Raw genomic sequence first — 16,941 nt, 5'->3', positions numbered from 1 at the left:
GGATACGGTGATAACTAACAGAAACCACTGCACTTGTGCATGTTGTATGCTTAATGCATTGTTAAAAAAGGTACAAACATTAACCATTTTAGGCAGCTGATGCCTGCCAGGGTTCATACATATAAGGTGGTAAAAGAAGAAGCACTGGCTTTTGACAAGCCCTCAAAAAATTTACCCTTTATGGTGGCAGATGCCTGCCGGGGTTCATCCATACATGGATGTAAAAGCAACAAGCAATGGCTTTTGACAAGCCCTCCAAAAATTTACCCTTTTTATTGGCAGATGCCTGCCGGGGTTCATCCATACATGGATGTAATGTAAAAGCAACAAGCAATGGCTTTTGACAAGCCCTCCAAAAATGTACCCTTTTTATTGGCAGATGCCTGCCGGGGTTCTTCCATACATGGATGTAAAAGCAACAAGCAATGGCTTTTGACAAGCCCTCCAAAAATTGACCCTTTTTATTGGCAGATGCCTGCCGGGGTTCTTCCATACATGGATGTAAAAGCAACAAGCAATGGCTTTTGACAAGCCCTCCAAAAATTGACCCTTTTTATTGGCAAGGGTGGTAGTAGTAGTAGTAGCAGCACATTAAAAAAAGAGACTGGACAACAGTCACAGGACAAAGCCCTGTGGTGGGGCAGGCCTGCTTGTAGCAGACGGCAGTGGAGGTGTATTGGTGGTAGTAGAGGTAGCCAACACAGACAGCAAGGGTGGTAGTAGTAGTAGCAGCACATTAAAAAAAGAGACTGGACAGTCACAGGACAAAGCCCTGTGGTGGGGCAGGCCTTCTTGTAGCAGACGGCAGTGGAGGTGTATTGGTGGTAGTAGAGGTAGCCAACACAGGGAGCAGGGTGGTAGTAGTAGTAGTAGCAGCACATTAAAAATAGAGACTGGACGACAGTCACAGGACAAAGCCCTGTGGTGGGGCAGGCCTCAGGCCTGCTTGTAGCAGACGGGCGGCAGTGGAGGTATATTGGTGGTAGTAGAGGTAGCCAAGACAGACAGCAAGGGTGGTAGTAGTAGTAGTAGCAGCAGCACATTAAAAAAAGAGTGGACAGGACAGAATCCCGTAGTAGCAGGCGGCAGCAGCAGCAGCAGCAATGTCAGATCTAATCAGTGGCATCAGGCACAGGGGTTTTAAAATCCTCACCGATCCACGCTTGATTCATTTTCAGAAACGTGAGATTTTCCAAGCTGTTGGCGGACAATCTTGTTCGCTTAGGGGTGACGAAGCCCCATGCCGGGCTGAATACCCTCTCTGACGCTACACTGGAGGGTGGACAAGACAGTACACCCATGGCAAACTGGGCCAGTTCTTGCCAATGATCCAATCTGCTGACCCAGAAGTCCATGGGGTCTGGGATCAGCATTTCTGACGGAGAAAGGGCACAGTCCAGGTACGAGTGAACCTGGTTGTTTAGGTGCTGCACCTGGTGATGGTGAACATCCCTTTGGTGACTACGATGTGTGTCAGGTCGGGGTATTGGATGTAAAAATGTTGTCATCATATTTTCCAAACTGAATTGGCTACTGCTGCTGCTGCTGCTGCTGCCGCGGTTGCCGCCTATTGCAGAGGTAGCTCTGCCAGAGGCGGTGGAACGATGAGACAGTGGGGAGCGGAGAGTGGCCCCCCGGTCAGACATGCTTCCAGCAGGTGTTTGCCGTTTGAAAGCCGTGACAAGCTGGCTGCATAGCTTCTCTCGATAATAAGCCAATTTTGCCTCCCTCTCGGAAGGCGCAAAAAACTCCCCCATTCTGGCTTTATACCGAGGGTCTAAAAGTGTGGCTATCCAGTACTCATCTCTTTGCTTCATGCTAACAATACGACAGTCAGCGCGCAAGTAACGAAGCATACAGGTCGCCATCCTGGCCAGCGTTTCAGAGGGCCCGGTTGGTTTCATCTCCGCCCCATACTGCCATGGTTGTCCATCATCAAGGTCGTCGTCAGACTCGTCATCACCACCATCACTGTCATGTTGTGCGGCTGCCTCGTCCCCTATCCCTTCCTGTGATTCCATCTCCAAATCCAGCTCCTCTTCAGGTCCTGTTTCCTCATCCTCATCCTCCTCCTCCTCCTCAACATCCATAGCCAGATGTGATCCTTCCTCCATCCTTTGCTGAATCATCGCTGTGAGCGTTTGCTCCATAATGAATATCAGCGGCATAAAATCGTTCATTCCGCTAGCGTCACGGCTCACAAATCGTGTGGCCTCTTCAAAGGGCCTCAAAACGCGACATGCATCTCTAACCAGCTGCCAGTGCCTGAGCTCGAAATTACACTGGCTCCAAACGCTGCCCGTCTGCTGCATCAGGAAATCATTCACGGCTTTCTGCTGTTCGTACAGACGGTCCAACATGTGCAGGGTGGAATTCCAGCGTGTTGGAACGTCGCAAATCAGGCTGTGTTCTGGGAGATTGTTTTGATGCTGCAAGTCCAGGAGGGCGTGCTTAAATGCATACGAACGTCTAAAGCAAACGCAAACCCTCCTGGACATGGCCAGCACACCCTTCAAACCAACATATGACTTTAAGAAGCGTGTTATGACCAGATTGATCACATGTGCCATGCAAGGAGCGTGTGTCAGGTGACCTAGACGCAGTGCAGCCACAACGTTCTTGCCGTTATCAGAGACAACATTGCCCAGTGTGAGTTTCAGAGGAGACAGCCAGCGTGCGATTTCCTCCTTGATGCACAGAAGCAGCTCCTGCCCTGTGTGGCTTTTCTCGCCCAGGCTCAGCAGGTGTAAGACAGCGTTGTGGCGCTTCACCTTGCACCTATGAAAAGAGGAGGGAGGAGGAGTGGAAGATACGCTGTGTCCTGTCGGGGACGGGAAGACCTCCAAGGAGGAAGGCAAGGAGGAGGAGGAGTAGGAGGAGGAGGAGGATGGTAGACGCCTGGTGTCCGGAGTTGAACCAGAAAGATATAAGCGTGGAGGTGGTAATGCCTGGCATTGCTGCGGTGGTGCATCGTACTGCAAAATATTGACCCAGTGGGCCGTGATAGACATGTACTGTCCCTGCCCATAGTTGCTGCTCCACGTGTCGACGGTGGCATGTACCCTGCTGCACACGGATAATTGCAAGGACTGGCACACCTTTTCCTCCACATGCTTGTGCAAGGCAGGGACAGCTGTTTTGGAGAAGTAATGTCGGCTAGGTATTCGCCACCTAGGCTGAGCGCACGCCATCAAATGTTTGAAGCCGGCGGAGTCGACCAGGTGGTACGGCAGCGACTGCACCACCAACAACTTAGCCAGGTGTGAATTAAGCCGCACGACAAGTGGATGACTGGGTATATATTGTTGCTTATTGGACAACGATTCCGTAATGGATAACTGACGGGACGTAGGAGGAGCACTAGATGACAGTGATGATGATGATGACAACGACATGGTGGATAAGGCCTGGCTACTACTTAGATGACAGGGACTCGGAGCAGCAGCAGCAGCGGAAGAGGGGTCTTCATTAGATGTACATGATGATGGTGGGGCATGTCGATTGTCCCACATGGGCTTGTGATGCCGCTCCATGTGTTTACGTAGAGCGGTAGTTCCTACATTGCTGCCCTGCCCACGCCTTACTTTCTGCTTGCAGATACGGCACTGTCCCATGTTTTCGTCCTCCGGGAAGGTACAGAAAAATTGCCACACGGCAGAGTACCGTAAAGAGGTAGTACCACGTCCACCACCACCACCACCACCCGAGCTTGCCCCTTGTCTGGCAGGCTTTTTTCGGGAGCCTACACCAGCATCAGTGTCGCCGTCACCGGCTCCTGAGCTGACCCTACCGCTGCAACGTTTTGCAGATTGACTTCTGCCCCTACCTCGGCTTGGCTGTTTATCACAGCCAGTGCCGCCACTACTACCCTCCTCTTCTGACGCCGTCATCACCTCGTCACCTGGTTCCCACGTCCTGTCTAAAACAACATCGTCATCATAGCCTTCCTCATCATCCCCGCCACTTCTGTCACTGTGTTGTGAATGTGATGTGACATCATGGCGGGCTCCATGCCCCCCCTCATTACTGCGTCTGCCACCACGGCTACCACCACCAACACCCCCACTACCGCAGCTATGCGTCTCGGACACCGCTTCCAACTCCAGCACCGCCGCAACACACTCCGTTGGCTGACTCATGGAAAACAAATCATCATCATCACTATGTTGTTGAGTATCTTCCTTCGCACCCGAGGAGATGTCTCTTAGGACTCTCAGGAAAGATGGCTTCCCGCTAGGAAGGGGGAGCGAAGACATAGATGATGGAATGGAAACACTAGAAATACCTATATTACTACTGTCACTGTGCCAAGGAACTGTAGAGGATCTGGAATCCAACGAAACCCGGCTTGAAGCCAGATCGTCAGAGTCTTCCTGCTGAGATGACCGCGAGCCAGCCAACCAGTCCACAATGGCCGTATTGTCTAAAGTAACCCGTCCACCGGAGGAGATGGACAAGTCTGGCTTGCTGATACTGCTACTACTACCAGCAGGCACATGGCTGCCCTCCAATGTCAAGGTGAAAATAAGGTAGCTTTAATAGCCCTCGTGCAACGTTTCGGCTCTGTGCAAGGAGCCTGCTTGAGAAAGGCTCCTTGCACGGAGCCGAAACGTTGCACGAGGGCTATTAAAGCTACCTTTTTTTCACCTTAACATTGGAGTGCTGCCTATTATTGGATGTTTACTGGATATGGAACTGTGATTGGGTTCCAAGGGCGTGCACCCATCTATATCTTTAAAGCTGGTGCTGCTGGACGGTGGACTTCCTATATATATATATGTATATATATATATATATAAAAATATATATATATATATTTCTTGAAACAGGTGGAATACAAATGATATCTCTGCATGATTCGGGATTCCTGCTTGATAATTCACAATGTAATTTAATACAGAGAATATAAGCAAATTAACCATCCATCGCAAACCCACCTTGTTCTCATATTAAATTACAGAGCTATATATTATGATTATAAACCTCAAACAATATAATCAATGGGGCCACAACTTAATAATATAATGCTATCGCCAATCTCATGCATTTCCCCTCAGGTTTGGGTTTTGGGTCCCATCAGTGCATTGACAGGTCCTGAACCTCCACATCCTCTTCTTCTGTCTTCGGTTCTTCACTGACTATCACCCTTAAGGTAACCCACACAATTGTGGAGTCAGACTGCACGGTGGTGTCCAGTGGGGGATTTATTATTACCCATCTCCTGGTCACTTATTTATCTTCCGCTGTAAAATACTTGGATGTTGCTGACAGGTTCACTCGGGTCTTTGGCCTTTGCTTTACTTTGATAATTGCTGATGTCATCAGGACTTGGTTTGGTCCTTCTCATGTGTCAGTTTCTGTCTCTTGTTAGTATACATCACCGGGCTGTACACAGCACCTCATACTGTGAGCCTGGGATGTGTTCCCTCGTAGGCAGATTAGTGGAGTTTTATTATGACTGCCACAAACCCTCCGCATCGAAATCCTCTTCCTCCAGTAAGTTGTTTGTCGGCGCGGCTGCTTAGAATTGTGGCACTGCCTTCAGTTCATGACAAGCATGTTGTATTGGCTCAGGCTGTGCCTGCCGCATCTCAGTGATAGAGTTCATCATATTAAAGTTCTTTGATTTAAGTTTGTTGGCACTTGCTGGGGACCCAAACTTTATCAATTGTTAAAAGTAAATACTCATATGATAAGAACATCTGAATGCTATAAAAGTTGTTCTAAGTACATACAATAACAATGACAGGCCCTTAAACTAAATCAAACAAAAACCTTAATATATGAAAAACATATCTGTCCCACTGGACAGGACACCTAGAAAATGCGTAGCTACTAGGTACATTTTATTTTGCACTTGGTGTTACACTTTACAGTGAGATTTGTACCTTGTTCTGAGCTGATTAGCTGTAACAGCTCCTACTCACAGAAATATTCACAGATACTATACGTTTTATCTGACAAGTGTCTCAAACCAATTTTTTTCTTACCTACGTACTCTAAGATAACACCCTTATACATATACCTAATATCTTAGGAAGCTACAACTTGTATTACCTGGGAAGGCCTCTCAAGGTCTCTTCGTAAGGAGGGGATGTGCTGATAAGCTTTGCACCTGTCTGCCAGGACTGTTCTGTAGGCAAATCAAACAGCTCTAACAGAATTTACCAGTTACAGCTGTAAAACCTGGGACATACCAATTAGATCTTACCAAATCAATCATTGCAGTCTTGGAGGCATATGTGAGGTCACACACTATCAATGCAAGTGCCATCAAGAGTGCCTTGGATGCTACCGGTTTACCTTCCTTTATCCATCCACATTCCATTAGAATCTGGTTTTCACTCCTGCTCCCAGTTGGACACTTCCTGTGGAGAACAATCTCTTCATCGCATAATCATTAATTGATTTTAATCAAGTGATTCAATTGAAGGAAAACATAAACAATGACATCTTTACATTAGACATTCACATTGAGCAGTATACTAAACGTGATACATACAAACTGATTCTTCTTCTTTTTATATATACTTCACAGAATTTTATTATTAGACAGCTGGTTCAATCCTCAGCAAAACTAAATAATATTGTGCAATGGGAATCTGCTTCCACTGAGAAGTTAGCATTTTAATTATAACACTGACATATGCCTCCAATATCCCAATATTAAGGCACGCTGATCCAGAACTTTACATAAATCTTAACCTCAGTATTTGATATTCCTACAACACTTCTTGAATACCGTTATCAAACAAACGAAAACCAGTTCAATACTTGGGAGAAAACAATTCCCCTGTCACTACACACAACTTCTGCAGTGGGGTAGATACTGGCAAGGCTTCAGGCCACCCTGAAAACATGTCTACACATATGAGGACATTTTCATACACACCTACCTCGGGTAGTTGTATGTTCTGCAGTCGCTGGAATGGGTAATCTGGAAGGGTGCACTTTTTATAGGTACCTTTGCTGTCTGACCTATGTCATGCCTTGCGCATATCATGCAGCCTGCTACAAACCTAGTGGTGGCATTATTGAATCCAGGGACAAGACAATTTGCTGACACCACATCTCTTGTCCTCTCAATTGGCTTACCCGATGATCCAACAAAGTTCCTACTACCAATGGGCCCATAATTGTGGGCGATGTCAAAAGCGTACCTAGAGTCAGTGTAAATGTCGGCCGACTTACCTTTTGCCAGGTTACAAGCCTCAGCGAGTGCCTCCAGCTCAGTTTCTTGAGATGATCAAGAAGGTAGGAGTGGTTTCTGGATGATTTATCTCGTGTATCGAGACTACTATGTATCCTGTCTTGTACATACTGTATATGATGAAGTATCTCTACATTACAAATTTACATTGGAAACCCATATTGCATATAGATAAACTATTTCAAAAGGGGGGAGTCTTAGTTTTCCACATTAATCTGATAATCCAGAACACTTGTAAATCCCACCCCATTAGGTCCTATAGATGCCTGATTAATACAAAAACCAACAACAATAATTTTACCAAAATCTGGAATAAAACTAACAATGTTCAAACCATTTCCACCTCCTTCCCATTTAAATCTATAAAGACTCATCTGTGAGTGACGTCACCTCGGCCTCCTGTGCAGATTTTCTGGAGGGGAATGGTCTCTTACACAATACCTCATATTGGGTGGTGACTACAGCACAGCATACCCAGTGCCATATTTACCGTTCTGGAAGGATCTGGAACCATCTACACAGAAAAACCCAAAATCTGGGTTACTCTCATACACATTTTGTAGACCTTCTAGCTCTAAATTCATTAACCCATTTGTGACCGCCAATACGCCTTTTCACGGCGGCCACTAATGGACTTGCGCTTCATCAAAATAAATATATAGAGAAGGGAGCCGTTAAATCTCCCTACTCTGGGAACAGCCCTGCTCGAACGGGCGAGATTGATATCAGTATCGATCTCGCCAGTATAACCCCACAGATGCGGCGCTCAATAGCGAGCGCCACATCTGAGTTATTTTGTAGAGAGGAAGGGAGCTCCCTCTCTCATCCCACCGGTATCCTGCGATAAGATCGCAGGATGTCAGTGGTTCCTATGGCACCGGGGGGGCTAATAAAGTATTGCCTTGTATTATAAATGCGATTGGAGAATAGCATAGTGAAGTCTCCTGGTGGGACTAGTAAAAAACGAAAAAAAAAGGTTCATGAAGTTAATAAAAAAAATAAGTGAAAAAAAGGGAAAAACTAGTTTTTTGCCCTTACAAAATGATTTATTATTAAAAAAACGAAAACAATGTAAAAAAAAGTTGCACATATTTGGTATTGCCGCATCCGTAATGATCCCAACTATAAACTTATTACATTATTTAACCCGTACGGTGAACGCTGTAAAAAATAGAAAAAAAATAATGCAAAAATTGCTGTTTTCTGTGATTCCTGCTATAAAAAAAAATGTGAGAAAAAGCGATCAAAAATTTTGCATCTACTCCAAAATGGTACAAATAAAAACTACAAGTCTTCCCGCAAAAAAAGCCTTCATACAACTGCATTGGTGCAATAATACAAAAGTTATGGCTCTTGAAATCTAGAGAAACATAAACAAATAATTTTGAAGAAAAAGTGTTTTTACTGTGTAAAAGTAGAAAAACATACAAAATCTATATAAATTTAGTAACAACGATTGTAACAACCCACTGAATAACGTTATTGTGTTATTTATGCCACACGGTAAACTGCGTGAATTTAGAACGGAAAAAAAGTGTGACAAAATTGCTGGTTTTTTTCTATTCCCCGCCGAAAGAAATTTGATAAAAGTTAATCAAAAAATTCTATGTACCCTAAAATGGTGCTATTGATTAATACAACTTGTCCCCAAAAAAAAAAAATCGATACAATAATAAAACATTTATAGCTCTTTGAATGAGATGATGTAAAAACGTAAAAAATAGCTTGGTCATTAAGGCCTAAAATAGGCTGGTCACTAAGGAGTTAATTCAAAACAAAACCAAATTGTGCATTGTCACTGAAACATACCTGATCAGTCTCATCACTAGTACTCCTTTTTGGGCTCTGCGGAAGTTATGTAGCAGAGTCCAAAACTACATATCTCAACATAATAAGGATGGGCACTCTATCTGGGGGCACTAGTATGGCCCCCTGTAATATGCAATAGCCTAGAACAAAAGTGACTTTCTCCTGAGAAAACTGCATTTTTATCTTTTTTAGATGCCTTGCAGCCATTTACTTTTAAAAACATCATACATTTTGAAAATGACAATTAAGCAGTACTATACAACTTGCCTGCATGTGTAAAAAAAACAAATAACAATTGTAATTCTTTATTCAGTAAAACAGAATAATATGTCTGCTAAATTAATTGCTACAAATTAATAAGCTGTGTGTGGGAGTAAGGAACAGTAGGGGTACATACATTTTCAAGACCCCGTGTCTCACAATATCTGTGTTTTAATTAATTTGAATTAACTTCAAAACATTACAACGTCAAAACATATATGGCACCACACATTACAGAAAACCATATTTTGTAACTTGTTTCTTTATGTAGCTGTAATATTTTACTCCCTATGCACAACAGCGCATGTGCAGAGATAAGACACAATCCTTTGCACAGAGGAGAAGAACTGAAAACATTTATAAGTCTAATTATTTAACCCCTTACACAAGACACTCAAAATTTTACACAGTACTGCTGTTAAAAATGAGAGCGTGCAATATAGATCTAAAATCAATGTTATATTGCGGCCACTGGTCTCATCAAACTTCACACATGTTACATAACACAGATGTCACATTACACCCCCCAGGTTCTGACCCACATTAGTCACTGCAATGTACCTAGCTGCTCTGTATTCTTCACTCTTCCTATCAAAATGTACACCTTTTTGAACCACGTTCACAAGATCCAACTCCCATCACTTTTTAACATTCTTTACAACCTCATCTCCTTACGCTCTTTCTATTATAATGATGACTGCCCATCCTCATGGCTGTCTCGCATTTTTGTCTTACTTTCTCCTGACACCATGGTCGGAGAGCAGTAGGTTGATCTCTGGTAAATCCCCCACCTCCAAACAGACCGGCCTAGTCTGTTGACAGATATCTCAGACCAGTTTATCTTACTAGTTTCAGACTAGACTGTCTTACCAATACGATATCAAAGTTCTTCCTCCAGACATTCTAGCAGTGGGGTGTATCTCCGACAGCTTTCTTTCCAGTTTTGAACAGACTGTCTAACTTCTCTGATCCCTCACTATTTTGAACATTAAGAACAGACAAAATGTGCCAATTCACAAATCACAACAGCAAATTCTTCAACACTATCGACATTTGTGAAACTCCATTGTTTCAAGCAGCAGTTGGTCACGTTAATTTCAAATGTCTACAAACCCCTCTCTGCCGGGTTATAGCTTTTGGTTCATACAGCCTGTGATGTATTTTGGTGATGATTTGTTTAGGGGCCCTTGGAGCAAGCCAATACCAATTCAATTCTCCTTTCACTGTAAATTGTGTAGGTAGTTATACTACTACGACACAGATGGCACTTGGGGTATGTTCTGTAAGGTTTTGCTTTTTGGGCGGAATCAATAGCTTAGTCAACAACGCTAAGCCTGCTCCATATGCAGCGAGTGTAAGCTGTGTATTATAGCTGGCACCTGGGATAATGGCCAGGAACAGTCATCACTCGATCGATCCTGGCAGTTTAACCCCTTAGATGCTGCTATCAATTACGATCGCAGCATCTAAAACGTTAGAAAGACGGAGGCGCCCCGCTCTGACAGCTCATCGGTGCTCCCACAATGCGATCGGGGGTTGCCAATGTTTGTCATGGCAGCCCAAGGGCCTAATGAAGGCCCCCAGGACTGCCTTTCTTCATCTCCTGTTAAGCCCTGCCTTTGTCAGGGCTTAATATGAGAATGTAAAAATGACAATATACTGCAATATGATAGTATTGAAGTCTATTGTACCAGTGATCTAACGATCTAATCGTATTGACTGGTATAATAAAGTTAACATGACATTTTTTACTGTATGTTGAAAGCCGTAAAAACGAAATCCCTCAAAAGATTGAGGAATCTCTGTTTTTTTCCTATTCCAACCCACAATTATTTTTTTCCCAGCTTTCCAATTCATTATTTGGTACAATAAATGGTGCCTTGAAAACATACAACTCGCCCTGCAAAAAAAAGCGCTTATTTGGTTTTAACGAGGAAAAAATGAAAACGAAAACCCAAAACATGGCTGAGACGGGAAAGGATTAAAGTAAAAAAAAAAATTTTCAGTGAGAGCAGGAGAGACTGTGCAGAGTACAGGTTCCTCGGTGGCTTATCACAATTGCTGCTTGAAACCTGAACAGGAGGAGACGGAACGACCAAATAAAGACCCACAGAAGACCCATAGAACAACAAGGATGAGATAAGTATAACGCCTCATGCATGCACACGACTGTTGTGCCACTCGGGCTATTTTTTACATCATCCGAGTGGCACCCGATAGTCTTCACGAACCCATTCACTTTAGCGGGTGAATCGGGGCCATGAAAAATTATCCGAGTCTCCAATCCGAGGAAGGATAGAACATGTTCTATCTTTCCTCGGATCACTGACAGGACTCGGCCGGCGCACACCGTTGTGTGCATGAGGCGTAAATTATTCTTATGGGGTGAGGTCCTTCCTGCTGGGCAAAAGCAGCACTACAGCTTTTTCCTAGAATTTCACTTTGAATAAAATCCACATTCCACAAAAAGGATGAAAATGATCAAAATGAGCACAAATATTTGAATAGATGTCTGTGTATAGGCACTTTGTGAAATATAAATAAAAAGATATAGGAAGTCCGTACTATCGTTATATGCATTATCTAGCAGATACAGCTGATGAAAAAATGATTTATCTCCTACCCTCACTGAAAACAATTATATGTATCATATAATCTTTTATAACCCTATATATCATGCATTCACATATATTATTGCTATCTTCCTTACTTTAGTCACCAAGAAAAAATCCATCTAGTGTAAAATAGTAAATAAAAGACAGGTAGGAAGCACAAATATGGAAGGTGGGGAGGAAAAAATGAAAATGAAAACCCAAAACATGGCTGTGACGGGAAAGGATTAAAGTAAAAAAAATTGTTTTAAGTGGGGAAGGGAGAGAGTGTGCAGCTGTTTCTCACTCAGCATCAAGGGTATGTTCACACGCAAAATCAAAAACGGCAGAAAATGATAGAAAAACAGCCTCTGATTTTCAGTCATTTTTGAAGCTGAAAACATTTTTTCAGCCGTTTTTTCTAGACGTTCCATTGACACAATGAAAAACAGCTCCAAAAACAGCTCAAGAAGTGACATGCTCCTACCTTATACGGGGCGTTTTTTATGCACTGTTTATTAAATGGCGGCATAAAAGAAACGCCTCGTCTGAACGAAACGCTGTTTTTCCCATTGAATTCAATGGGCAGACGTTTGTGGGACTTCAACTAAAACGCCCCGACATACAGCGAGTGAACATGCCCCTACAGTGAAACAGCATGTAGGGAAGGCGTGTGTGCGTGTGTGTTTTTGTGTGTGTGTTTTTCTCATTATAGATATGGTTTATGACATTCATGATGCATTTGTGTATTACTGAAACACAGTCAATAAATATTACTGCTTTTCTATTTATTTCTGTAACTACTTTTTATGTTTTTTATAATGAAGAATATAAAGTTTATATCTACCCAGTAATTAAACCAGGATGATACAAAATGTCTAATATAATATAATCAATTTTGTGTTTAGCTAGACAAAGAAGTTCCTATAAGACAGAATGATTTAAAGGGGTTTTCCCATCAGAGACATTTATGACATATCCACAGGATATGTCATAAATGACAGATAGATGCGGGTCCCACCTCTGGGACCCAAACCTATCTCTAGAACGGGGCCCCCTAAACCCCGTTCTACTGGCCGCATGCTACGCTGCTTCCGTAACTGCCATAAACTACTATGGGAGTTACAGAAACAGCGTAGCTCGGCGAGCTACTCTGTTTACGTAATTCATGGTCGGAAAGCACATGCTTCAGCCACAACACAGAGAGGTAGAACAGGGGTTGGGGGCCCCGTTCTAGAGATAGGTGCGGGTCCCAGAGGTGGGACCAGCTTCAATCTGACATTTATGACATATCCTGTGGATATTCCCAACAAAGCAGTAGGACAACAGCACACGTCTCCAAACCTTCAAAACATCTTGTGACAAACAGGTAACGTTTCGACCCGCAGTGAGTGAAGGGTCTTTCCCAAGCCTTCTCACTGCGGGTCGAAACGTTGCCTTTTTGTCTCAAGATGTTTGGACAATAAAACCTTTTTGAAGATTTGGAGACGTGTGCTGTTGTCCTACTGCTTTGTTGGTAATTACATTATTCCAGAGAATGTTTGCCTGGCTTGACAGCGTGCACCGCACCAGGAACTCGGGACTTGTGCTGCTTCAAAAATTTCCTATTTTTGCCTCAATATCCTGTGGATATGTCATAAATGTCTCTGATGGGAAAACTCCTTTGAGGGGTATCTTAAAAAAGAAAATTTTCTTTCTTACTCTGATTGAATAAAATACCTAAAATAGAATAAAATTATAATCTCCGGCGTCTTCATTGCTTATTATGCATGAATTGACAACAAGGGTGCCATGTATACAGGATAAAATGGAACAAGTATACATAAAATGACTGGATTTATCTCATTATATCCATAATCACTGTTTTTGACTTTGTGCAGGTGAGGAAGCACTGACAATGTATATGGACAAGAATCGCTTGGATCGTCATGCTGGAAATGGGAACCAGAGTGTGGAGTCTTTACATCACTTGGCATCATCTTACTTTGTGGACAGGGATGGAACTATGAGGAAACTTCATGAGATCCAAATATCAACTGGAGCAATCAAGGTATTTTCTAGTTTGATTGATGATGTATTGACGGTAAAGTCTACCTTAATGTCAATGTCCACCCTCAAATACTATTTTTTTTTAATTATTATTTAAATAGGCTCAAAATGCTGTGTTGATTAATTTCTCTATGTATCTTCATAGTGACAGTTTTTATTGTATATCGGATAGAGTTTTAAATCCCATGGCTATATATTTAAAATAGAACATTGGGGCAGATTTACTAATATTGTCTAAAATAAATCCAGCATTATCCTAGAGGAGACAGGCAGACAATGTGCCAAATTTATCACAGTGGCGCATGCTGTATGATAGATTGGGCGCATCTTGATAGACATTTTTCTCGGCTTACTTTAGACCAGTATTTTGTACCCAAATTGTTGCACATATCATTAATAAAGTTAGCACATTTTAGGACTTTACTTAGTTTTACTTTTGAAAGTGTCTAGTAAGGAGCCAAGAAACTGTCTGTAACAAATCTGGTGCATGGCATGTCAACCCGTTTTTCTACTGCAATTTGCGCAAAAATTCTGGCGCATTTGCCATAGTAAATCTGCCCCAATCTGTGTGCCTGCAGCTGCCATGAGCGGGAATTTAGGAGCTTACTGTATACGGTTGATACATTGAAACCAATAATAAAACAGGAAGCAGTAAACTTCTAAGCTCCCTCTAGTGGTGTCCACCGGCAGCTAGAAAATCATGTTTTAAATCTTTGACTATGCAGGCGATTTCGAGCTCTGTATCAGAAAATGTTGCACCAATAATAAAATTTACCAGCACAGAATTTTGGACCAAAAAACAACATGGTGTTAAAAGGTGGACATTCTCTTTAAATTCTGGTCCTCCTTGGATGAGCTTACATGCTGCGGTAGTTGTGTACTACTATGTCTTGTGAATATTCTAATCTATAGGTCGAATAAAGGTTCCTTTTATGCGTAGTGATCATCCATGAATACACACAGGCTAAAGTACTATGCTGATCCAGCATTGCTTTTTTTTACATGTTTGTAATTACAGTTATTTATTTTGGTGTAATTTGTCAGACCGAAATCAGAGTATTATCAAGGGTGTTCTTAGCAGGAGATACCAGAATAATGAAAGCAGAAACATTCTGAGAAACTTGTATGAACATGTATCTAAGAAATGCCTGGTAATACATTTCTTAGGGCCCGTGCACACGACCATGCCAGTAATCACTGTCCGTGATTACGGGCACGGCCGGCCATGGACATCCACACACATTTGCAGACCTTGCTCCCATATAAAGAATGGGAGCACAGTCCGTAAAAGATAGAACATGTCCTATCTTTTGCGGAGCCTTTCTACGGCATGGACAACTTCCCGTAAATATACGGGATTGTGTCCGTGGGCAATAGAAATGAATGGGTCAGAAATTACGGTCCGTAATTACGGACCATAATAACAGATGAATTCTACGGTCGTGTGTATGGGGCCTTAGGCTGTTGAACACTACATTTGATGTAAGCACAGACGGCGAATATATCCTTAGGGCCCCATTGACTTGACGCACCGCGTGATTTGAACAAAGCCTTACAATTACCAGTATTGACTATTGAGCTCTGCAAACTAGAATTTTTTGTAAGAATTTTCCCCTTGCTCTTTTGTAAGTCTCCTTCTGACTATTTACTCTCTCATGTGTTCCTGCCACTCTGCTACTACAGCATCTTGACTATCTATTCCGGCTACTCATTCTTCAGCTTCCATGCTCTAGAGGTTCTGTAAATTTGGTTAACTTCATAAAAAAAACACTGGCCATCATTTCTACAAATGTCAGATCTAACACATTAGTTTTTCCATCTCTAGCTTGTGATGTATTACCTATTTTTAAGCTAGTTATAAAACAGGTTTAATTATATAATCTTCCATAAATAATTTATATATATGTACACTCCTCAACATTGCAATTGCAACACCAATAAAGAAAAGTTTTGGAATTGTGGAAACCACAGGATCAATAGACATAGATATGCAAATGATAAAAAAATGGAAACAAATATTCCAAGCATCTTGATTTCTTTAGTATCGAGTATGTGCGCCACACGCAGAAATACACACTTATTAATGGTTGTCTGAGGAATGTTATGCTACACTGAATGGACTTGGGCACGCAAATTATCAAGATTGACTGCTGGCAGCTCCCTTAGCAATTGCTGACCAATGATGTCCCAGATGTGCTCGAGGAGAGACAATTCCTGGCATGCTGTGGGCCATGCTAGCATGTTTATGCCACACAGGATGCTCACAGTAGCACAATCATTGTCCTGCCATTGTTCTGTTGAAAAACGGCTTTTGCGATACTTTGGAGAAATAGCCGTACCCCTGGTTACATGACCAAATCAATGTAACGCCAAGCTGTTAGTGTACCTGAAATAAAGACTAGAGGGGTCCGGCTACCTTACATTTTTCCACCCCACATCACATTCCCGGGAGTAGGAACGGCGTGACGTTCCCTTGTGAAGGCCAGTTCATGGCGGTACCCACGTGATCTCCAAACCAATCTTTGGCTATCATTGTGTCCGAGACAAAAGCGGGACTCAATGCTGAAGTGGATAGACCTCGATTCCAGCCTCCATTGCAGTCTTGTTGTGCACCATGATAGCCTTTGAGAACGGTGGGGTGTGATCAATGGAACACCTGTAGCTGGATGTCTGACTTGTAGCCCAATGTGGTTCAAATGCCTTCTGATGGTTGTCGCCCTAGACTTAAGATGTAACGTCCAATTTCACTTGCAGTACAGAGTGGATCACTTTTCGCCATTCTTCCAATCAGACGATTTGTCCGTGCAGAGGTTCGCCTCTGCGCACCTATTCCCGTCATTTCCATTCATTGCTGTTCTCCCAACCTCCGGGACCCGCATCGTTGAACAGTGCTGACATCTCGGCCTAGGCACGTAGCGATCTTCCAGAGTGATAAACGAATGTCTTTCAGTACAAGGATTCTGTCCCTCTCAGTTTGCGACAAGTCACGATAACTGGCACGTCGACGAACAGGAGGCATAT

The 16,941-nt window shown here is 42.9% G+C and overlaps 1 protein-coding gene across 2 annotated transcripts in view; it reads left to right on the top strand.

Annotated features, from left to right (window-relative positions):
• BRINP1 (BMP/retinoic acid inducible neural specific 1) overlaps positions 1–16,941 on the top strand; it is a 206,941-nt gene that overhangs the window by 149,242 nt on the left and 40,758 nt on the right. For both annotated transcript variants that reach the window (XM_075835550.1, XM_075835549.1), the window contains exon 4: positions 13,752–13,921. In XM_075835550.1, coding sequence (XP_075691665.1) covers positions 13,752–13,921 — 170 coding nt within the window. The remainder of the gene's footprint in view (positions 1–13,751; positions 13,922–16,941) is intronic.

Source organism: Rhinoderma darwinii, chromosome 8 (assembly GCF_050947455.1).
Source record: "Rhinoderma darwinii isolate aRhiDar2 chromosome 8, aRhiDar2.hap1, whole genome shotgun sequence".
In the NCBI taxonomy this organism is placed as follows: domain Eukaryota; kingdom Metazoa; phylum Chordata; class Amphibia; order Anura; family Rhinodermatidae; genus Rhinoderma; species Rhinoderma darwinii.
Note: the sequence above shows the minus strand (reverse complement) of the source record. Positions and strands in the feature narration are given on the sequence as shown.